Source organism: Nothobranchius furzeri, chromosome 7 (genome assembly GCF_043380555.1).
Source record: "Nothobranchius furzeri strain GRZ-AD chromosome 7, NfurGRZ-RIMD1, whole genome shotgun sequence".
NCBI lineage: Eukaryota > Metazoa > Chordata > Actinopteri > Cyprinodontiformes > Nothobranchiidae > Nothobranchius > Nothobranchius furzeri.
This window is the reverse complement of record NC_091747.1, coordinates 45,330,559-45,355,399: the sequence shown is the minus strand read 5'-3', so window position 1 is coordinate 45,355,399 and position 24,841 is coordinate 45,330,559. Positions and strand designations below refer to the sequence as shown.

Below are 24,841 nucleotides of genomic sequence, written 5' to 3'. Positions count from 1 at the left end.
ATCATTCAAACACAGATAAAGCTACGATCAAAGACAGAGATGCTGCTTGAGCTTCTCATTAACAGTGTTTATACGCAAAACTAAGTTTATGCTTTTAATTTAAAATGATGTAGATGGTAAATAAGAGAAGAGGCAGGGGATTAAGACCAAAATGTTCCTTTGATAACAAAAATGATCGCTATAAATGGAATTTTTAAACACAACAAAGAAAATGACTGAATTTCAGTACATGTAATCTTCTCCTTATTTAAAACCACACTAAAATATTTCAAACTTCTTTTCCTTGTGATGGGTGTAGATTTGGGTTTTCTCCACTTTTTAAAGCCCTGGTTGACGTGAGTTTGGTGAGAGAGGGACAGAAAGACACACTGGATGGGAAAGAGAAGGTACAGACCTCTTCCTCCTCAATTCGAGCAGGTTCAATCAGCAGATTATTGACTTGATCAAATGACACCCCCTGTTAGGACAGGAACCAGCGAGAAGCATGCGTATTAGTCAGGCCAAAATAAAATCCCACTCACACACATCTTTCTTCACTCACTCCATTAACCACACACACACACACACCATCTGCTTGCAGGACCGCCCTGAAGCAGAAGGGACCCTACATTCACTCCCCAGCCACCAAAAGCAAATACAGGCAGAGGTGGAAAGACAAGACCAAGGAGCTGAGCCAGAAAACACAAACACACACGAGTGTGTAGTGGTGAGAGCATCCAAAGAAAAGCAAAAGCTCCCAAAATATAAAGATTTACTCCAGAAGGAAGTCCACACAGATCTATAGTCCTTATGTGAAGATGCTAAAGACCACAGCTGGGTTAGGTTAGGGGTGGGCAATAGGTCTGATTTACTCACATGATATGTTGATTTTTTATATTACAACTAGGAAAAATTTATTTTAATGCCAAAGTTTCTCTTCACGTCTGGAAAATTGTCCAGCAGGCTTGGTGTTGAGAGTGAAAGAAAGAGTGAAAGGGAAAGAGAGTGAAAGGGAAAGAGAGAGAGAGAGAGAGAGAGAGAGAGAGAGAGAGAGAGAGAGAGAGAGAGAGAGAGAGAGAGACCAAGAGAATTGAGCAAACAGAGGAAGCACATTTCTAGATAAACCACTAGTTAAAGGGAAATTCCACCCCAAAGTGAAATGTAGTCTGTTGCCATGTTCCCCAGATTTAGATAGGTAGGAAAAAGCACCGTATTTTGTAACCAGCCCAGTCATTCTCCTAATCAGAGAGTATTACTACAAAGCACCGCCGTAAGCTGCTGCTGCAAGGTGCCAGAACATGACGTCGTTAACCATCACTAAGTTAACTCTTAAACACTGACAACATTCACTGTAATGACCGTAAACGGTGAGTTTGGGGGCTGCAGTTCTTGCACCTTGCAGCAGCGGCTTACAGCGGTGCTTTGTCGTGATCTAGTCCTGTTATTATTTTTATTTGCAGTTGGTATGATTACTGAGGTCACAGAGGAAAAAAGGTATCATTATTGAATCGTTTTCATGACTTTTTCACACTTTATGCTAGCTGTTACCATTAATCTACATTGTTTATGCTAAGCTAAAGCTAGCAGAACACTGTCAGATTAGGAGAATGACTGGGCTGGTTATGTAAAGCTTTTTCCACTCACTTAGGAGTGGAATTTCCATTTAAAGGGGAACAGCAGAGAATATCTGTAGGTTAGAATAATTCCCTAATTCACATCGATAAGCTGGTGCTGGTAGTTTATCTAATAAAATAAGGCCGATTAAAGAAGAGAAGAAGAAAAGATCTTTTCTATAGCGCCTCTCAAGATAAAAATCACGAGGCGCTTCACAATAACAAAAAATGTAAACTATAAAAAAGAATTTGGAAAATGATTAAAAATATATTTAAAATGAGCAAAAAATAGACAATTGTGATAAAAAATGTAAAGAAAGAGAGAGAGTGAATAGATAAGAGGGAAATCAGTGGATCCTGAGGAAGGTGGGGAGAGCAGAACAAGGAGAGGGTGATGAAGATCACACCAAAACCATCTTGAACAGGTGAGGTTTCAGCTGCTTTTTAAAGGAGACCACTGAGTCCACTGATCTCAGGCTCAGGGGGAGAGAGGTCCAGAGTCTGGAGGCCACAGCAGCAAATGATCTGTCACCTTTAGTCTTTAGCCTGGTGCTGCACAACCAGTAGGCTTTGATCACCGGACCTCAGGGACCTGCTGGGGGTGTAGGGACTAAGAAGATCACCAATGTAAGATGGTGCTTGTCCATGTAAGGCCCTATAGACCAGAACCAGGATCTTGAAATGAACCCTGAAGTTGACATCTGTTTGCTTTCAGCACCAATGGTTAAAGATCACATATGAAGGGATGTCCTTTCCGTCATTTACAGAAACATAAATAAAATGGTAACTTGAACCTTTCTCTCCAACATAAACAGTTCATAAAGTATTAGGACTACATGGAGCTCGTTGGATCTCATATTCCAGCTCTGCCAATAAACGCTCAGGCTGGTCTGAGTTCAGCCGCACCAACAGATCCACCCACACACACACAACCACAACCACGACAGATTTGGTGAGATGATCTTTGTGTTAAAGGTTTTTTTATAATTGGCATGACAAATCAACATGAAGTCCTAACATAAAGATCAACATAAGCAGCGTATGAGCAGACTTCACTCTCATCATTCATACATAAAAGCGTGAGATCAGCGTTTGAAAAGCAGAATGTGAAACTCCCATTATTTGATGAAACCAGCGGGTGGTTGGTGAGAAGTTCAGTTCTAAACTGTGTTGTAGGAAAAAAGGCCCACTGAAGAACTGTTCGTTGGGAAGTTTTCTCCATAAATTACTTAAATGAGATTTTTTGCTAATCTTTCTGAGAATGTGTTGTTATTGAATGAGATAAAGTTGGTGGAATTCAGTTTAAAATATTAACACCTAAATAAAAAATCCCAAAAAGTATAAAATCTTATAATTTCCAGTATTCTGTAATGCAGATTTAAGTCATTTAAAGACTTCTGTCGGAGTCTGAAACGGGGTTACCTTCACTTGACTGGAGTTGCCTTGATGCCGAAGGTCCTCCAGTTGTTCTAGTCTATGATGGAGTTGAAGTGCACTGACACTCTGCTCTTCCTCTTCCTCTTCCTCTTCATTCTCCTCGTCCTCGGCAGTCTGTGTCGAAGAGTTGAGCCCGTCTGGGCTGAAGCCCTGCAGCAGAGCAGCCACGGCCTCGGGTTTGGGCAGCTTGGTGATTTTGAAGTGCTTTTTGTAGTGCGGCGTGTCCTTTCTGATCAGCCTCTGTCTCTCCATTGGAACAATCGGCCTCTCATCTTCCTCATCGCTCTCTTCATCGTTCTCCCCATCCTCCTCATCCCCACCACGGATGATGGGCTCTTCTGCAAAGTGCACAGTTGGCTGGAGACAGAGCAACCTCTCATTAAGGTTTTGCTTCAACAGTGGCTCCCGTTGCATTTTAATACTCCTGCTTGTATTTTACCTCAATGTACTCCACCTCCATCTCATCCGGGTCCTCCTCTTCCTGAGGGGACTGGCCGTCCACAAAGTCCTCCTTTTGCAAGGCTGCATTTTGCCCGTCTTCGTGGGAGGTGGCTGACAGAGTGCTGTTGGAAGCCTGGGAGTCGTGGCTCTGATTGGAAACGTCACTGAGTCGCTTCTTCTGGAAACAAGGAAATCTTTAACATGTGGAACAAACCAGCAGATACACAAACAAAAGCTTTTGCTGTGAGCCGTAAGAAGGACCCAAAATCAAAAACAGCAACGATGTTCGCCTTTTACCAGGTAAAAACATCTGAAGCAAGTTTAAGTACCGGTGAGTCAGGCGACTCGTCTTCTCCATCAGGTCTGGATGGGTAGGCTTCATTCCTCCTCTCCTCTATCACCTTCTTCATCATCTTCAGCTCACTGGGATGTGGTGTTCCCATGCGCTGGAGGCCCTTAAGAATGGAAAAGATCATTTCAAAACACCATCGGACTAAAATCACAACCTTTATCAAGACGAGATAAAACAGTTTGGACTTACTAGCATCTAAAAACATCTACATTAAAATGTTTGCTCACTCTGCGCTTATCTTCCTCCTCTGCAGCCTTGGTCTCTTCCTGGAACTGAATGACCGACACCCGGTTCAGATTGCTGTCTGTAGAAACGTCGTCCACATTGTTCTGCAGCAGGTTCTCTGAGAAGAAAACAAGAGGGAAGGTTGTCATTTATGTTTAAAAAGTGATTCCATAAACTTCTCAATTCATCTCTGGTTCCTACAAGTCACAACAGAAGGTAAACTGGACAAGAATGTGATTAAAATATAATTTCAAAATAAAATTAAACAGAGAAAGTCCTATATTATTTGAGAATAATGAGGCCTAATGTTCACCTAGGCTTGGTGAAGGCTGCTGTGGTAGTAAATAGCAGGTTAACACTTTCTCTCCAGTTTTCTGGTCATCTTCTGTCTGGAACTTGAGCATCGGCTGCGACTGGTTCTCTGCAAGCCACATGGCCTTCAGGTTGAGGTTGGTCAGGGTGAAAGGCAAGTTTTGTAATCTGCACAAGAACAGGGAGTAGAATGGATGAACCAGGTTTCCTTTTTGAGGAACAGAACAGGAATAAAATGTGAAACACGTTTATATTAAAGCTTCTGGCCTATTAGAAGGAAGGGTACCGGTTTCCGACCACATCCAGCACATGCAGCTCAGTGGCATCTGCGAGCTCAGCAGGCAGTTTGCCCAGGCAGTTGTCCCTCAGGGAGAGGACACTGAGGCTGGTGCAGCCACCCAGCTCTTTGGGAACGCTGTTCAGGCGATTTCGGTCTACATTCAAGTTTGTCAGCTTCTTCAGCTTGCCCAGCGAGCGAGGAAGTGACTGTGAGGAGGACAAACGCTTTAAATAAACTTATTGAACGTTAGTGAGTGAATCCCAGCTGGGTGGGTGTTTGGTGCTGTACCTGTAAAAGATTCTCCGTCAGAATAAGTTCTGTGAGGTTTTCACACTCCCCTACTGAGTCAGTCAGGTGGGTTAGTTGGTTCTGGTCCACCTTCAGGATAGAAAGTTGTTTCAGACAGCCTGGAAAGAAACAAAACATCTTAAATCTAACCGAACGTAAATTTGATCTCAACACTGTTTGTTCATGTGAGATGAATCAGACATTTTCTTCACTTCTATTTTCTTTCCAGTAGAGGGCAGTGCTGATTTAAACAGAACCAAGAGCCTCGGCACAGAGATTCCTCCAGCAACACTACAGAATGGTATTTTCACAGGTTTAATTTGTACAGCTGAAGCTGCGGTGATCCATTTATCCAGCTTTTATTAAACATATTATTATAGTTCAGCATCTAATTCAGCTATTTCTCACCAATGCCGTCTGGAATGATTTTTAACATGTTCTGTGTGAGCAGCAGGTCGGTGAGAGCCAGCAGGCCGCTCAGCTCTGAGGGAAGCTCCACCAGGCGGTTCTCAGAGACGTCCAGACACACCAACCGCCGAAGGTTCCCCAGCTCCTACAGACACACAATAAATCAACACTTTATTATGAATAATTAAAATGAATGTCTATTGAAGGGTTTTTACTGGAAACTCCACTTACTGGTGGTAGTGAAGACAGCTGGTTACGGTCTAACCAAAGCTCCCTTAGATTGGGTAGAGCACCGAGTGTGTCAGGCTACAGATAAAATCAAGCAGAAGAAAACATTTAAATTAAAAAAGGAATATGTGGGCTATTTTGGTGCAGAGTTAAGAAAATCAGGTCTAAAAGTTAAAAGAATCTACTCCATAGAAAATTCTTTAAGACAAACTGAAACAAATACATCTGCAGTGGTGTCTGGTAACTTGTACTCTAGGGGGAAAAAAGCACCAGTGTTTTCAGGAACTAGAAACGAGCCAGATCAAAGCTGAGCTAAACACGGCAGGATTTTGACTCATTTCCTGATATTTAGACATCGCGCCTCGGATTGGATAACAGCAATGAGACTCTACCACTGACTCCAATGTTGATGTTTTATCTCCACAAATTACATAAGCCTGGAGGAGTTCTGCTGTGTGGTGGAGTTGCTAATGCTAACAGTTAACTTCTGCTAGTTGAGACGGTCTCTGCTGTTTCCTGGACGCTAAACCAACAACAGCCTTCCCCGTTGTGAGTCAAGATGGGTGAGTCCATGAATGTTAAGTGACAGTGTGACGTAGATCTGTCAGGCTTTTCTAATCCTAGAGTTTCACCGTCCATTTTCTATCAGAAGCTAATGCAGGAGATAGGTGTAGGAGACTATTTTCATGTTCAGCCTGTATGAAAAACTGTTTATAATCAGAAATAATCATTAAAAACTGGCGATAGGGAGCAATACATACCAAAATCGTTGCAAGCAAGCAGGATTTTTGTGTTCGACTAAGACCTTACCAACAGATGGCAATTAGGGTCAAAAATCCCTGGAAGCACAATTTTTGAACGGGAAAATGACAAGCACATCCGACTCTCTTTCATTGCTGTCATTGAGTGAAAAGGTAAATGTGTAAAACAATGTTTATGAATGGTGAAGGTTTTTTAATTACTTGTTACAAATCAGTAAATGTGTTTAGTCCATTAAACCCTAATCCTATTAATCAAAAGTCAAAAATATCAGATAACTCTCCTGGCTAAACTGTCAAAAGTGCAGACAAAGTTTTGTTGCATTATCAAAAGTTTGTTCTGCATCTGCTCTCCAATGGGTTCATGAGGAATTGTTTACTGTCCTGCACGGATAAGAGGGCGTTCCCGGGATAAAAGCAGTTCTCAGTTATGATAAACCTCCTCTGCTGGTTTGATGAAGTAAACGTATGGATTGGGTTATAATTACTATAGTTGGAAACTCATCATACGCGTGCGTGCCACTCTGGCTGCACAAACATGAACTTGTGACACAGTGGCTTGTCTTCTGGGAAGTGAAGAGATGAAACAAGGATATGAGCACAAACCAAAAGTTCCAGTTCATTGCTGCCGAGGTCCAGCTGTTCCAGTTTCACCAGGAAGGACAGTGACCTACAAAATGAAATAACACAAGTGATTACATCACATGAACAACTAATCTGATTTCACTTATTCAAAAGTGATGACACGCGTCTTTAAAACCTATCCTGCTGAAGCTAACTGAATTATATTTCACTGATCAAAAAGACAGAAAGCAGATTTTAAAAGCAACAGTAGTACCGTGTCCTCACAAGAACCGTAAGCATGTTCAACACTTACGTGGGCAAAGACTTCAGCAGGTTCTCTCTCAGCTCCAATGTCACCAAGTTAGCTAGACTGTTGTGGGAGTGGCAGAGGAAAGGAGGAGGAGGAGTTGGCAGGAGATGAAGACAAAGGAAAGACATGTTGGTTAGTCAGATGGCAAGTCTGTTGGTCTGGCATGGTGAGGGGCTCCTCCATCTGTCTGAGGGCTGATTGGACTGGACTCCAAAAGTTTAGCAGATTTACATCCAGTCATTATTTTCTGGGGCATTCAGTAAAATACATCTAGATCTTCATAAGATATTTAAACTGTCACAGGCAAAAACATAACAGATAAAGTCGTCATCATCACACACCGGTGAAATTACATCTCCACATTTGACCCATCCCTGTTGGGAGTGGTAGGCTGCAGCAGTGGCTGTGCTCGGGGACCATTTGGTGGTTTAACCCCCAATCCAACCCCTTTAAAGCTGAGTGTCAAGCATGGAGGTATTGGGTTCCATTTTTAAAGTCTTTGGTATGACCTGACTGGGATTTGAATCCAGATCTCCCAGTCACTAATACCACGAGGCCAACGAGAAGGTGTTATCCTTGTTTTAACTTTCAGCAGCAGGATGAATAAGTGACCATAAACCCTGTGTTTATATTTACATACGTACTTTCCGATGTCGTTGGGTAACGTTTGTAACGACACGTCGTTGAGTGAGAGGTGCGCCAGCGTTCGGAGCTGAGTGAAACCCTCCGGTAATCTGTGGCAGAGAGATAGGAGACATTCTTGAGCTTTTGTTGAATCGTTCCCATCTAGATGTTCTTTAAGTCTACTTGCTAATCACGTTGATGTTTTTCCTCTGGCAAACACAAACAAATCTTAGATGTTGCAGAACGGTGCAACAGTGACTTTATCCAGGAGATTTAAGAGGATTCTAGTTGTGAAACTGCTACAGATCCATGTTTGTTTTGGGAAGCAACATGGGAACATCTGCTCCAGGCACAATATTTTCTTACAATCCAAACTACGTCCAGCATCACACCCTACATTCTTATTCTAGACAAGCACAACAACAAGGCATCCTGCAAATACTACTGCTGCTTGAGCTGGCAAGGCAGACTATTTGCATTCTGAGAAAGTGCTGGTGTGCAGCAATTCATTTACCTGGTGAGGGGGTTTCCACTGAAATCAGCAATCTCCAATGCCCGGCAGAACTTAATGCTCTCGGGGATCTCAGGAATGTCTACACAGAAAAGGGGAGAGGGTTTTGTAGTGCTGGGGCCCGTGATACAGACACATGGTGAGAAAGCGGTATTATATCATTTTAAGTTGCTTGTAATCATCCCCAGATGGTTACAAACAAAGAAAACACAGAAAAAAATGTTATCAGCAAGCTTCACTACAAATAATGTGGTCAATGCATGGTATCATTTCATATTTTGCAGCACTATGCAACTACATTTGTACAGGTAATTGAATTTTCCCATCTAAAGCCAGATTAAGCCTGGTTAATCCCTACCTCTTTGTCTAAAAGCATCCATCATGTTCTGTTCATAGCAAAAAGCATAACTGTCATAAAACACACACTTGCAAAAACAATTAACATGCTACGTTTAGTTCAAAAACTTTGCTACAAAACAAAAAACGTCATTTTTCATGCAATCCTCAAATTTATTAAAATTCCAGAACAGATAAGATGACCCCTGAGATTAAACTGTAACAAAGACCCATAAATACTTCAGTGTTTTCCTGGTTAGTTTCATGCATGCCATAATAAAAAGGACACAGGAAGCAATCCAAGCTTCCTGATCAGAGGAACGTTCAGCGCTGGATTTTGCAGGTGCATGTTTAGAAATCCCTACAGAGCAAAGCAGCCCTCCACACTGATCCGGCTCTGAGTTGCACTGCAGCAGGAGCAGGGAGGCATACAGGCAGACAGATGGGAAAGGCTCTTACAGGCCGCTGCACACTGCTCCAGTGTGGAGCTCAGCAGATGTCTCATATTTGCCTTAAAACATCCCTGCAACCCAGTATCTGTATTTATGAGCAAGGACACAGAAAGGGCATGGTGTCTGTGCATGTCACAGCGAAAATCTGGTTCGTATCAAGTGCTGAGCCACTTTTCTTTTCTTCAAGGCACTGAACGTTCTTTAGATGGGTCAACTCAAGCAGCATGTTTCCTCCTCAAAGTATTCCAATTACTTATTAACTAATGGGATAAACAAGAGTTCGGGGTGCTCAAAAGAAGGAAAGGATGATTAGAAAGAAAAGTACCATTTCTGGAGATGTCCAGCTCCACCAGCTGCATGAAGTTGGCCACCTCAGGAGGGAGTCTCTGGATCTCATTGTCACTCAGGCCGAGCTTCCGTAGGTTCAGTAGTCTGAAGAAAGCCTGTGGAGATACAAGAAGGTGCATTTTTAAATAAAATGTAACGTTTCTTCACCCTCTGGAAAATTCTCCAGCAGATTTGATGTTTATCAGGAGAAAGGTGCAGGGGCAGAAGACAGAATCAACAGTACAACAGAAGTTAATAAGCATTTAAAGACAGCAAATAAAAGTCAAGCAGCTTGTTTCCATCATGATAATAACTACTGGATATACCATTCAGGTGTGGACTAGATGTTTTCTTGTACAAACGTGTTTTAACTACAATTAGTTACATTTTGAACAGAGATGGAACAGTTGTAGTTAGGCTCAGACTCACCAGCGACTATTAAGCATGCTAATACATGCTACCACTGGTATAATGACTGCCAGGGCTCAACGTCATTTCCAAAATGATTATTAAGAAATAAAAGGTTTGTAGGATGGACATTTGTTGATTCATGTTGAGGAATTTGGTCTTTGTGTTAACTGGTTTATTCTGGTCCCTGATGCTGTTTGTTAGCATGTGTCACACAGTGGTCATTAGGCAACAACACCAAACATCTCACCAACTTTCTGCTTAATTAATGGACAACTTGTTTTTTAATCTCAAGGGAATGAGATTAGATCGAAGTGCATATGTTCCTCTTTTACACCAACTGTAGAGCAAAGACACAAAACATCCTGTATATTCTGGAGGGCTTTATCTACAAGTGGTTCTGAAAACATTCCATCCACATATTCCCATTTTAAAAAACTCTTTCCCACTATGGCAACGGCTGCCAAACACAGTGGCTTTCGTTGAATCTGAGGAGAGCGTTGTGTGGCTGCAGCTCTGCCAAGTGTTTCACAAGAGCTCGGTTGTTGGACAGGACAGCACTCAGCAACATTCCTCCACTAGCTGATGCAGCCATGTGGGTCTGTGCTGTTCAGATGGACCAAAGAACAGCAGGAACAACACGCTGAAACGATGTTGTTATTAACCCCTCAATCAGAGCTGGCTCTGTGGCCCACAGAGGATCTACTGTCTGAGTTATCAAAACTTCGGGCTTTATCAAACCAATGAACTGTTTCTGCCTACAAGCCTGGAGCAGATATCTTCATTCTCAATTCCTCAGGCTATCAGCAAAACATTCTGCTGAAAAAACACTGCTTCTTTCAGTAACCAGAGATTCATTTATTACTCTCACACACAAAAATTAATAAAATGCCTAATCTTTCCCTCCATCAAGATTAGTACGAAAACAGAGAACTGTTGCATTATGTACTAAATTGTTACAAAAATGCCTGCTAGATACATAAACATAAAAACACAAAATCTTCTGATTTGTGCTGTACATGTTCTGTCTGACAGAAACATAAAAACACAACGTAGAACGGTGGGCGACAGCTTCACAATCACGCTGCCAAAGATAAGACGACTGTAGTTCAGCTCCACCCTGTTCTTCGATGACTGACGTTTCCTGTTTTTAACTATTCATGTGTTTAGGCGGAAGGGGCACAACAGTTCTTCTTAAAATAGGTTCACTTTTCCACTTCTTTACAGTAAAATATATAAACATGTTATCAGTTCAGCCCAGCTTACATTTTGGGATACAAAGCAAAAAATATGTCTTGCTCTTAACAGATGTAAGAGTTACAACCGCGGCCCTAGCAGCACTCTGGCTGGCCAATCACGGCTCTCTATAGGGGGTTTCAAATCAATGGGTCCACAATGGTGGGCCAATCACAGCACTTGTGCCACTTTGTGGGCCAGTCAAGGCGCTCTACTGTATTTGTCTGGTGGGTGAGATGATGCGACGGAGTAGAACAAGATGGCAACGGCTCATTTGAAACGGCTTTCACATCGATTTTGGACTACAGGTCCTTCTCAAAAAATTAGCATATAAGGACAAAGTTAATTTTTTCTGTAATGTACTGATAAACATTAGACTTTCATATATATTAGATTCATTACACACAACTGAAGTAGTTCAAGCCTTTTACTGTTTCTAATATTGATGATTTTGGCATACAGCTCATGAAAACCAAAATTTCCTATCTCAAAAAATTAGCATATCATGAAAAGGTTCTCTAAACGAGCTATTAACCTAATCTTCTGAATCAACTAATTCACTCTAAAGACCTGCTAAAGATTCCTGAGGCTTTTAAAAACTCCCAGCCTGGTTCATTACTCAAAACCGCAGTCATGGGTAAGACTGCCGACCTAACTGCTGTCCAGAAGGCCATCATTGACACCCTCAAGCAAGAGGGTAAGACACAGAAAGAAATTTCTGAACGAATAGGCTGTTCCCAGGGTGCTGTATCAAGGCACCTCAGTGGGAAGTCTGTGGGAAGGAAAAAGTACGGCAGAAAACGCTGCACAACGAGAAAAGGCGACCGGACCCTGAGGAAGATTGTGGAGAAGGACCGATTCCAGACGTTGGGGGACCTGCGGATGCAGTGGACTGAGTCTGGACTAGAAACATCCAGAGCCACCGTGTACAGGCGTGTGCAGGAAATGGGCTACAGGTGCCGCATTCCCCAGGTCAAGACACTTTTGAACCAGAAACGGCGGCAGAAGCGCCTGACCTGGGCTACAGAGAAGCAGCACTGGACTGTTGCTCAGTGGTCCAAAGTACTTTTTTCGGATGAAAGCAAATTTTGCATGTCATTCGGAAATCAAGGTGCCAGAGTCTGGAGGAAGACTGAGCAGAGGGAAATGCTATAATGCCTGAAGTCCAGTTTCAAGTACCCACAGTCAGTGATGGTCTGGGGTGCCATGTCAGCTGCTGGTGTTGGTCCACTGTGTTTTATCAAGGGCAGGGTCAATGCAGCTAGCTATCAGGAGATTTTGGAGCACTTCATGCTTCCATCTGCTGAAAAGCTTTATGGAGATGAAGATTTCATTTTTCAGCACGACCTGGCACCTGCTCACAAAGCCAAAACCACTGGTAAATGGTCTACTGGCCATGGTATTACTGTGCTCAATTGGCCTGCCAACTCTCCTGACCTGAACCCCAGAGAGAATCTGTGGGATATTGTGAAGAGAAAGTTGAGAGACGCAAGACCCAACACTCTGGATGAGCTTAAGGCTGCTACCGAAGCATCCTGGGCCTCCATAACACCTCAGCAGTGCCACCGGCTGATTGCCTCCATGCCACGCCACATTGAAGCAGTCTTTTCTGCAAAAGGATTCCCGACCAAGTATTGAGTGCATAACTGAACATACTTTTTTGAACGTTGACTTTTTTTGCATTAAAAACACTTTTCTTTTATTGGTCGGATGAAATATGCTAATTTCTTGAGATAGGAATTTTGGATTTTCATGAGCTGTATGCCAAAATCATCAATATTAGAAACAATAAAAGGCTTGAACTACTTCAGTTGTGTGTAATGAATCTAATGTATATGAAAATCTAATGTTCATCAGTACATTACAGACAATGAACTTTATCAAAATATGCAAATTTTTTTAGAAGGACCTGTATTTGGACTTGGGCTTTATCAGAAATGTGAGCAGATAGATGTATTAAAGTCATTAATTTAGAAAAAAGATGTATTTTCCCCATCTTCAACAGTGGATCACCTCGTTTACAGACATCCATTGCAGTGAGTATGTCATGTTGTTCGTTGCCCAGTAGCATGCAGAGATCATTTGAAAGACAACGGTAGAATCCGCCCCACAACTGAGACCCGTCAATGCTAAATAATATATTTATTAATTTTGGTTTTCCATGCTAATGAAACTAATCATTTTCTGTAAATCCATATTGTTTATTTCTGTGTTTGGGATTGTTCATTACCCAGTTGTAATGCCAAAGGAAGATTGGACTAAAAGTGTTACATTTGACTTTGGGTGTAGAGAGGAGTTCATTGAACCAACTTGATAGCAGTGTTTCTATTAGATTAGGTCTGGGAAATGTCTGGGAGGTGGGAAATGTGACAGGAAAAATATGCTGACATGGTCCTTTAGACTTTACTAAGATGTCACATATCGACTTCCGATGACGTCACCGTAGCAACCGGTCGAGCTTTGACCTGCTCCTGTTGGTAACTCAGCTAAATCCTTTAAATTAAGAAGAAACGCCCCAAAATACGACAACGTAATAAGCGTTAGACCCACGATGCCTGGACCTGGTAAAACTACCAAGGAGAGGACTAAGTCAACCACACAAACCAAGTTATCGGGGTTTAGCGGTGAAGCTAACGTGTCCGAGGCCTGCGCAGCTGACAAGCCAGCCAGCACGAGTGAACACGGCCCCGCGGATAATGACAAAATGGAGGAGAGGCTGCAGCGTGCCATACGAGAGGAGTTTGCAGGTATTGAAAGCAAGCTTGCAAACACGCAAACTGCACTTTGGGACAAGCTGGAGGGCGCAGTGGCCAAGTTTTCCAGTAAGGCAGATGAGGTTGTGGCAGCCATGAATGAAATGCAAAAAAAAGTGTCTGAATGTGTGGGGAGAGTGGAGGAAACGGAGAAACGCATTTCAAATGTAGAAGATGAGCATGTGGTGATGGGGACCACCATTTCAAGATTAGAGAAAGAAAATAAAGTGTTGATGGATAAATTAGTGGATTTGGAAACCAGATCCCGACGCAATAATCTCAGGTTGGTCGGAGTTCCAGAGGGAGAAGAGGGTGCGGACGCCTGTGGATTCCTGGAAAGCTGGATAACGGATGTATTGGAGTTGAATACAACAAGGAGCCCTCTGGTCATTGAGAGAGCACACCGCATTGGCCCAAAAAGAAAGCCTGAGGAACCTCCAAGAACATTAATTATGTGCTTTCTTAACTATAAACAGAAAGATATGGTGATCAGAGCAGCAAGACTGAAAAAAGATATTTTGTACAAGAACAAAAGGGTGAGATTCTACGAGGACGTCGCCACAGAGGTGCACAAACTACAGAAGAAGTTTGGGGTAGTACGACAACAACTCTGGAAGATGGGACTGAGGAGTGGCATCGTAACACCAGCTAAATTGATAGTAACATACAAGGAAAAAGTCTACAGATTTGACACGCCAGAAGAAGTCCAAGGTTTCATAAAGAAGGTCCAGGAGAACAAGAGATGAGGACGATAATATAAGGTCTAACATTTTGGGGTAATGATTCATTTGGAAAAAGATATAGATAACTTCATCAAAGTAGAAGGTAATTAAGAATAAAGCGATTTTCTGTTTTTTTTTTTTTTTTTTATCTGCACAGTTAACTAGATAGGAAGAATGATAATTTTCAATCTTTTATATTATACTACTTTTTTTACATTTCATTTTTATTTATTTAGTTATTAATTACGATTATTATTTTTTTAATTATTGAATTTATTCAATTTTGTTTAAAGACAGTAAAAAAGTAGTTAATTATTAAGGGGCAGTGGAATATTAGCAAAGCTTAAGGATTCATTAAGGACACAGGGAGCAGGGAAGAGCTAGGCATAATGCCAGTCATTTAAGTTAGCAGATCTTAAAACGGGGATCTGTACATGGTTAAAGTTGGAAGTGGAACATTTGAGTGGGTTACCCAGAAAATGGGTGGGTGGGGTTTTTTGTGTTTTTTCTTAAGTATGGTTTGTTCACTTAAAGTTCGTGTTTTGTGTTCCGTTTTGTTCGTACTCTCAGACAAGTTTAAGCATTTAGAAGTGCATGTGAGGTGTGATGACTCGGGAACTGGAAGTTAAATGTACCTCTAGGAATTGTAGAGGCTTAAAAAGTACTAAAAAGATTAAGCAAGTAATGACCAAAATGAAAGATCTGGAAGCTAAAATAATTTTTCTTCAGGAGACGCACTTGCTGGAGGAGGAACATATTAAGGTTGGCAGGAGGTGGCAAGGTTCGTTGTATGCAGCACCATTTAGATCCAATGCTCGGGGAGTAATCACATTAATACATAAATCAGTACCTTTTCAGGTTAAGGATGTAATCAAAGATAAATTTGGTAGGTATTTGATCATCCAGGGATTACTTATACAAGAAACCATTAACTTAATTAATGTATATGGACCAAATACAGATGATGATGCATTTTTTACTAATCTTTTTCTCACAATTTCATTACTCCAAGGAAAATGCATCATAGGAGGGGATTGGAATTGTGTACTGGATCCCTGTAAGGATAGACCAACTGGGACTGACCAGGCCCATAACAAAAGCCGAAAAACAATTCTTAACTTCATGAAGGAACTTCAGTTGATTGACATCTGGAGACAGTTAAAACCTGACGATATAATTTTTTCCTGCCATTCAAAAACATTTAATACATATTCCAGAATAGATTATTTTTTAGTATCAGCAAGCCTACTATCAAACATAAGGACATGCTCATATGACAGTATATTACTATCGGACCATGCTCCCTGCAATATCATATATACACATAAAAACTTAATAATGGAACGTAGATGGTGTTTACACCAGAAATGGCTGAATGATGAAGAATTCCTCACTTTTGTAGAAAAAGAAATAGATGAATATTTTACTATAAATGGTTCACAAACATCAGCTAGTATTAGGTGGGAGGCATTTAAGGCATGTTTACGGGGAGTTATAATTGCATATACTTCATCGAAATCTAAAGAAACATGTAAAACAAGACAGCAAATGGAAAAGGAAATTAAAACTCTAGAGGAACTAGTATTCAAAAGTAGAGACCCAGTAACAGAGAAAAAATTGCTAATACTAAAAGCACAATACAATAAAGAATCGGCAGATAGAGCGGCTTCGAACATTTTGAGATTAAATCAGTCTTTTTATGAACAAGGAGAAAAACCTGGAAAAATATTGGCATGGCAAATTAAACAATTGGAAGTGCAGAAAAATATAACATCGATTGTAAGCAGCAAAGGGGAAATGATAATAGACCCGATGGAAATAAATAAGGCGTTTAGAAACTATTATGAAAAACTTTATGAATCTCAGGATAGATCAGATCAAACCTCCAGAAATGCGTTTCTGGATAAAATAAATATTCCTACTATTGCAGATGACTTAAAACAACAATTAGATGCAGAAATCACCGAAGGGGAAATAAGCAGGGCAATTAACAGTATGAGTTCAGGTAAAAAAGCGGGACCAGATGGATTTCCAATTGATTTTTATAAAAAATTTAAAAGTAAATTAGTGAAGCCATTATTGGAAATGTATCAGGAATCATTACACAAAGGAAGTCTTCCTAAATCAGTAACGGGTTCGCAAATCATTTTGCTACCTAAGCCGGGAAAGCCGAGTAATAAATGTGAAAATTTGAGGCCGATAAGTTTACTCAATTCCGATATTAAGGTGTTAGGTAAAATATTAGCTACACGTTTGCAAGGTACTCTCCCCTCAGTAATTCATAGAGATCAAAATGGCTTTATATTGGGACGCCAAGGTCTGCATAACGTAAGAAGAGTCTTTAACATTATAGACGGAATAAACAATTCGTCAGAGAGTGCCTTACTCTCGCCGGATGCCGAAAAAGCATTCGATAGGGTCGAGTGGCCCTATCTTTTTGATGTTCTGACTAGATTTGGGTATGGAGATGTGTTTCGAAGATGGATACAATTATTACATTCAAATCCAACTGCTGAAATCTTGACAAACAAAAATGTCTCTGAACCAATAAGGGTGAAACGGGGATGTCCACAAGGCTCACCGATAAGTCCATTGTTGTTTGTATTAGCTATGGAACCCTTTGCTATAGCCGTACGTTCGAGTTTATCGGTGACAGGAATTATGGTGAATGAAGTAGAACATAGGATCTCGTTGTACGCTGATGATGTAATAGTATATCTCTCAAAAATAAAGGAATCAATACCTGCTCTGCTTAGATTGATAGGGGAGTTTGGTCAAATATCAGGATATGTCATTAATAAATCTAAATCATCCGTTATGTTGCTAAATGAGGAAGAAAGGGACAACCCACCCACAGTAACATCCCATTTTAAGACAGTAAGGGACTTTATGTATTTAGGGATACGGATTTCGTCTAAACTAAGTGAGATTGTGGAAAATAATTATGAAAGACTTTCTAAAGAAATAACAGAGATAGTGGACAGATGTATATCTCTACCAATTTCTTTAATGGGTCGGATTAATATATACAAAATGAGTATACTGCCAAAGGTGCTTTATGTGTATCAGAACATCCCCTTGCCACCTCCTGTGGATTGGTTTAGCAGGATCAAAAAGCTTGTTCTCGGTTTTTTATGGCAAAATGGGAGACCAAGGATAAGATTGTCATTGTTACATCTACCATACAATGAGGGTGGTGTCATGTGTCCAAATATTGAGTGGTACTACTGGGCATGTCAAATAAGGTCTATAAGATACTATTTTGACTTAAATAACGCCCCGCAATGGTCAGAGATGGAAAGTATGAATTTGCATCCACCATTACCATTATATTTTTTCTCAGACACAGCAGTAAACTTGATTAGAAAGGCAAAAAACCCAATGGTGAAGAACATGGTCAAAGTATTGTATGGTGTAAAAAGATATATGAATGAACCTGTTGTATTGTCACAGTTTACACCAATGTGGGGAAATCAGAATTTCAGACCAGGAAGAGAAGATACAGTTTTTAAACAATGGTCAATTAAAGGACTTCAAAAAATCCAAGATTTATATCCAACAGACTCTCAAGAAATGATGTCCTTTGATATGCTTAGACATAAATATAATATTGATAGAAAGCAATTTTTCAAATATCTCCAAATTAGAAGTTACATTCGAGCAAATCAAAATAATACCTGCACCAAACCACCAAAATCAGAACTGGAAGAAATAATAAGTAAAAGCAGTTTGAAACAAGGGGCAATATCAGAAATATATAAATTACTTAGGTCCAAAACATCTGAAAATTCGTTAGGAAGAATGAACGCCTGGAAAAATGATTTAAAAAAGGACATAACCAGGGATCAATGGGAATTGGTTTGTACAAAAGCTCATAAACAAACAATCAATTCTAGACTAAGGTTGTTGCAATACAAATGGTTGATGCGAATATATGTTACTCCCGAAAAGTTGAATAAGTATAACCCTAATATACCAGACATTTGTAATAAATGCAATGAAGGGAAAGGTGATTTTTGGCATTGCATTTGGGGTTGCAGGAAGATAGGATCCTTTTGGATTGCAGTAGCACAAACTATGAAACAAATACTATCCAAAGAGATTGTTTTGGATCCCTGCTTTCTTATTTTGGGATTGTATCCTGAAAACATGAGGTACACAAAAAGCGACAGAATGTTTATTGATATGGGTCTGTTACAAGCAAAAAGATTAATTGCTTTAAAATGGAAAAGAACAAGGGAGCCGAGTATCACACAGTGGATAAAACAAATGATGGTGGTTTTGCCAATGGAGCGGATAACATGTATACTGAAAAAGAAATTGGATGTTTTTGAGAAGGTATGGAGACCGTTTGTGAACTTTGTAGAAGGATTTGTATTAGCTGAGGAGGATGAGGACTGAGGACAATGACATTTGTTTTGAGATAATGTCAAATTTAGGCCTTTAACGGAGTGATAAATCGACTGTTTTTTTTTCTTTCTTTTCTTTTAGATGTCTGAGAGGAGAATATGTTCATGTAGTGTTTAGTGTGTTGGAATGTTTGCTAGTTGCTAAAATGTAACAAAAAAAAATAATAAAGATATTGTTGGAAAAAAAAGATGTCACATATCGTGACCTTTTTGACAGTAAGTGATGTCACTGATCAGCACTAAAAGGGTGTCCACAGCTATAGATATTAATAACATTAAAGACATTTTATTCTGTTGAAGTATGCCTGTGTTTTACACCATGAAGGAGTCATGTTATGAGAGCAGCTCTGTGATGTAAAAGGGGTTGTTCAATGACCAGAGAAACTGTTTATATGGCGTTCTGTAGGAGACCAACTGTAGCATTAGCAAAAAGTTTTCCTCTGTAGGTCGGTCTAGCCATGCTCCAATGTAGCCTCAGCAGGTCCAACATTGGCCTGAGCAGTTTTGGGTCTTTTCAATCACCATGATCTACATTTGTTGGGCAGGTTTAACGCTACAGCTGCGATGGAGGAAAAACTACAAAGATGGCGCGGGCTCAGGATCAACATTCATTAGCGTCAGCTCAGGAAACAGTCACCATTTAAAACGGCTTTGGCATCAACTTTGGATGATTTAGACTTGGGCTTTCTTTGAGGTTTAAGAAGACAGGAGGCACTTACGTCCTTTGTTTTGAAAAATGATGCATTTGCTTCTTTTCTGACAATGTTTCGCAGACTGCTCCACCGATGGACATCTGCAGCAATAAGTCACATTGTTTGTTGATCCGATTGGTCCAAGCACTGTCATATTGTGTGCAGAGACATTTTTAGGGCAATACTTTGGTTTTCTGATGTGCATGAAAATGCACTGACTGACTTACAACCAATCAGCATGAGTTAGTCTACAAGTCCCACCCAGCAACTCTACCAGGTCATTTCTGAGTACATATCCCAGTGCAGGTTCTTGGTTGGTCTTTTTGGGTCGTGACGGCCCAGTGAATTTTAGGCATGCACATACTACGGTGGGCCGATAAAAACTTACCCAGAAGTTATGATAGTGGAAACAGACCTAATTGACTGCAAGGTACAGGTCCTGGTCTGAAAAATAAATCATAACCCTTTCACCAGTGTGCTTGACTGTTGGTGTGGAGGGTTTGACCTTAAGGAACTGAGATATGTTACTTACGTCAATCAGTCTAATCAATCTAAAATAACTTGTCCTAGAAGTCTTGGTTTATTTCAGGTTCCAAATTAAAACCCAATATATTTTTGCATACTCGTTTAAGAGCTAGCTCTTTCAAGTACAATTTAGCATGCTAATGTTGTCTTAATGTTTGTTAAACAAATAACAATTTTGAATGTTGCTGTTTAGTTTCAAATTCCATCTTTCAGTTCTTTTTAAAACACAGAAAAGGTGTCATTCGGAGAGCGGGCAGCAGAGGGCGACAACGTCCTCTGCTGCCCGCGGATAAACGAAGGAAGTGACGCCACCATCGGTGTCAGTCTGATGAGGTTTGCAGCCGCAAACGAAACGTTGCAGGTAAATAAACCTTTTCCGTGTTTTAAAAAGAACTGAAAGATGGAATTTGAAACTAAACACAGCAAGAACACATCAAAGATGTTTAAAGAAAAATACGGACAAGAAGGAAAAAAGGACTTCCGCCGTTTGGAATGATTACATCAAAAACACGCGCGTCTTAGGAACCACCTTCGCTTCAATTTAAGATGCCGGGACAAAAATATCACACCCACAAGCCTACAGCTGAAAACACCGATCCGGACCAAGACAGCACAGTAGGGCTGCAACAACGAATCGATAAATTCGATGAAAATCGATTACTAAAAGCGTTGGCAACGAATTGCGTCATCGATTCGTTGTGTTGCACAACTCTTCCAAAAGCGCCCCCCCATCCCGCCGGCCGTTGCGCGCAGACCAGAGCAAGTCAGATCAGCGCGAGGGAGAGCCGCAGATCAGCGCGAGGGAGAGCCGCAGATCAGCGCGAGGGAGAGCCGCAGATCAGCGCGAGGGAGAGCCGGCAGATCAGCGCGAGGGAGAGCCGCAGATCAGCGCAAGGGAGAGCCGGCAGATCAGCGCGAGGGAGAGCCGGTACCGGCAGATCAGCGCGAGGGAGAGCCGCAGATCAGCGTGAGGGAGAGCCGGTACCGGCAGATCAGCGCAAGGGAGAGCCTGCAGACTTGCACTGCTGCGAACCGGTTCCGCATTGTTGCACAGCGATCCAGGCAGCTGCTTCCAGCGCACGGTCCATTCTCAAAGTGGCGCAACCAAAAAACTATAATTAGCACACGATCGTTCATGTCCGCACATGTTCTCTATTTTCTGTCTTATTTGTGCCTGAAGCTAGCTACTGCGGAGCTCATCACCTGTGCTGTGGTGATGTCACCTCACTGACGCAGCATCGAAAACGCGCTCTGCGCTTTTCGGTCAGGAGATCCCTTTGATCTGCTCAAAAGTAACAGATGAGGTGAAAAGGTAAGAATCCAGGCAACAGATTTTCTGGAGAATTAAGAGGAGATGCAGGAAGATGAGAGACAGACAGGACAGGAAAATAGTTCAATAAAAACAAGAAAACAAAACAAAGTGTTGAAAAGTAAAATGTAGGTAGATTTATCTCCACTACACGTTTTTACCAGTAAAAAACAATACGTTCTACACATGTCATATTTATACATCTGATACAATTCAGATCACCTTCAAAACTCAGTCACACACCCAGGGCCGTTTCAAGACATTTTGGGGGCCAAGGCAAAATGCCCCCCCCCCCCCCCCAAATAACTGGGCTCCCCAGAAGCCTCTGTGTAATTCATGCCCTCTCCAGTAGTGTTAGTTATATGGTGTTTATAAAAGCCCCTCAGACATTACTGACATGTTCTAATATTATCAGATGAAAAACTAAATTATCAGACATGCTGTCTCATCTGCTGCTTTTCTAAACCTGCTAAAAGTAACAAAACCATTTGAAAGCCACTATTTGTGGATTCTCTGAAAGTTTCCATGGAGTGTGTGACAACTTATTTTTTCATTGATCCTATCGTCTAATCTCACAGCTGAAACAAGCATCCTTAATAATCTGTGCACAGGAAGCTTACCGATGCTGTAGTAAAACAAAAGGTATAATAATTTATTATTAATAAAACCTTGTTGCAGCACTAAAGCAGAAAAATTAGATTTTGCATTAAATATGCAAAATATTTACATATGAATTGTTTTAGAGCCCTTTAATTGGCAGAATCTGATATTAATTTAGTTCTTACAAAAAATGGGTCCCAACATGGTTTGTGTGGTGTTGCCATAGTGTGACATCATAGGCACAGATCCCCTGTCCTCTTGTTTGGAAATGGAAATATGGTCACCCTACATTAAACAAACTGTCCACCCGGGCTTTTGCGCTGCACAGAGACGCTTCGCTGCCTACGACTGAACGTCAGTTGAGAGTCAGTCTCATGCAGACTGACCAATGAAGAGAGGGCCTCAAGTTAAGACCCTCTCCTCATTGGTCAGTCCACACAAGGTGGGTCAAAGGTTACTCTGGGTGGGTTACGTGTTGTCAGGCATTCAAGTATTGAGTATATTTACTGCATATTACAGTAAAATATTCTGTATGTGACCACATTATGGTGATTAGGGTTGTCACGGTAACCGGTATAGCGGTAAACCCCGGTAAAAAAGTTGACAATAAAAATAACCGTCCAGTTTTTAAAAAACTATATTATCTCGGTGGGTTTACCGTGGCCGCGGTTTCAGCGCTGTGACCCTTACCAGCCACCGTCGCTTCAGCTGAAGTTCCCGCGGCGCGCACACGCACTTTTTAGTTTGCAACGGCACCAAAACTTTGAAGCTGAAATAATGGCCGAAGGAGGAGACGGCAGCGCCCAGGACATCCATCAGCCCTCAAAGAAGACTAAATCGGAAGTATGGGCATATTTTGGATTTCTGAAAAATGCTGAGGGACAGTTAATAGAAGACTGGTATCCCGTTTGCAGAACGTGCAGGAAACAAGTGTCTGCAAAAGGCAGCAACACTTCGAATCTCATGGCACATCTGAGTGACCATCACCCACGTCTCCACAGCCAGTGCAAGGTAAGTCAACATGAGCATTTTAGCTTAAATGCATGAAGCGAGGACTTTTGGCTGAGGGAGAATGCAACGAGTCACTATATACTGCAGCCGCAGCGCCCTCTGCCAGCATTTAAACCGTGTCACGGACACCCTGTTGCTGGATGAAGCATCTTATTTGTTGATGATGAAGAGAAATATACAATTAGTTCCTTGTCATTGATTTGTTTACTTGTTCAATGCCATTTATACTTGAACATTTGGATTTGATTACATAGTGTAGTAGTTATTTTAGTAATTTGTTTAAAGTGGATATTTATTTTAAATACATATTTTTTAAGGTTGACTTGTACAGTGCTCAAGTCAAGTGTGGACTGGAGTTTTAGATTTTCATTTTGATAATGAAGAAAACAAGTATATGAGAAAACAAGTGGTGTTTCTTTGATTTGTTTACATATTGTTTATGTTTCGAATGTTTGGATTTGTATCATTTAAACCTGCACTGACTACTGTAACACGTTCCAGAAAAAGAAGATATTTGTTCCTTTACTTGTGAAAAGTTGCACTTTTGCTAAGGCTTTGTGTTATTTTAGGTTTAATAAACACTGTTAAACCTTTTCAAAACTATTTCAGTTTGTGTAGAACAGGACTATCAATGCTTTCTGAACATATGCAACACCGTTTAAAAAATACCGCGATAATACCGAAAACCGTGATAATTTTGGTCACAATAACCGTGAGGTTAAATTTTCATACCGTGACAACCCTAATGGTGATCCTTGGGTCGTGATGATGGAGCCCTTGAATATTGTTGCCCAGGGTACAACAAAGTGTTAATCTGGCCCTGGTTCCGCCGTCACATTCCCGCAGAAACTGGTTGATCACACCGGGGCCAGACTACTAGCATGTGGTTTTACAACCACAATGTCCTCAGAAGCAAAAACGCTTTTAAAAGGGAGGGAGGAGTCCTAACTGTTGCTGCAGGCATGTTGTGTGAGAGTGCAGTTATATACTGGTTAATATATTTTTGGGTTCAGTTGCTTTCATGTGGCCTAATGTGAGTCTATTTGGGATCATTGGAATGATCAGCAGCATTTCTTGATGTGACTTTATGGCAGTTGTAGGGCTGCAACAACGAATCGATAAATTCGATGAAAATCGATTACTAAAAGCGTTGGCAACGAATTGCGTCATCGATTCGTTGTGTTGCGCAACTCTTCCAAAAGCCCCCTCCCCTCCTGCCCGCCGTTGCGCGCAGACCGGTGGAGAGCCGGCAGGTGTTTGTAAGAGGAACATGGCAGAAGCAGCGAGACCCCAAAAAAGTAAAAACTTCTAAAGTTTGGGAGCATTTTCAGTTAAATCAGGCGAAGACATGCAACGTTTGTAGGTCAGACTTAGCATGGCACGGGGATACTACGGTGATGATGCAGCATCTTAAACGCAAGCATGTCAGAATCATCAGCGAGGAAGGAGAGAGCTCGGTGTCCGGGTAAGTAAAAAAACTTTTCAAAAGTGATTTACCCAAGCCCCGGATTATTACACAGGCTAGACATGCCCTAAGCTCGTAAAAAAAAGTCTATAAAATTGTAAGCGCGACGCTATTAGATAGGCGGGGGGGGGGGGGGACAACTCGCGCCGCTGCGAACCGGTTCCGCCGTCACATTCCCGCAGAAACTGGTTGATCACACCGGGGCCAGACTACTAACATGTGGCTTTACAACCACAGTGTCCTCACAAGCGAAAACGCTTTTAAAA

General features: G+C 41.3%; 1 protein-coding gene across 20 annotated transcripts in view; it reads right to left on the bottom strand.

Moving 5' to 3' along the window:
* The window catches only part of scrib (scribble planar cell polarity protein), a 72,770-nt gene that overhangs the window by 23,060 nt on the left and 24,869 nt on the right, over positions 1 to 24,841 (bottom strand). For 18 of the 20 annotated variants that reach the window (XM_054751427.2, XM_054751432.2, XM_054751435.2 and 15 more), the window contains exons 2-16: positions 9,444 to 9,561; positions 8,334 to 8,412; positions 7,840 to 7,929; positions 7,199 to 7,255; positions 6,928 to 6,991; positions 5,567 to 5,641; positions 5,336 to 5,480; positions 4,928 to 5,046; positions 4,646 to 4,845; positions 4,361 to 4,527; positions 4,050 to 4,165; positions 3,800 to 3,925; positions 3,469 to 3,648; positions 3,015 to 3,386; positions 395 to 457 (exon numbers count right to left, since the gene is read on the bottom strand). In XM_054751427.2, the coding sequence (XP_054607402.2) occupies positions 395 to 457; positions 3,015 to 3,386; positions 3,469 to 3,648; positions 3,800 to 3,925; positions 4,050 to 4,165; positions 4,361 to 4,527; positions 4,646 to 4,845; positions 4,928 to 5,046; positions 5,336 to 5,480; positions 5,567 to 5,641; positions 6,928 to 6,991; positions 7,199 to 7,255; positions 7,840 to 7,929; positions 8,334 to 8,412; positions 9,444 to 9,561 (1,971 nt within the window). The remainder of the gene's footprint in view (positions 1 to 394; positions 458 to 3,014; positions 3,387 to 3,468; positions 3,649 to 3,799; positions 3,926 to 4,049; positions 4,166 to 4,360; positions 4,528 to 4,645; positions 4,846 to 4,927; positions 5,047 to 5,335; positions 5,481 to 5,566; positions 5,642 to 6,927; positions 6,992 to 7,198; positions 7,256 to 7,839; positions 7,930 to 8,333; positions 8,413 to 9,443; positions 9,562 to 24,841) is intronic. The other 2 variants (XM_054751428.2, XM_054751431.2) reach the window with 2 other exon arrangements.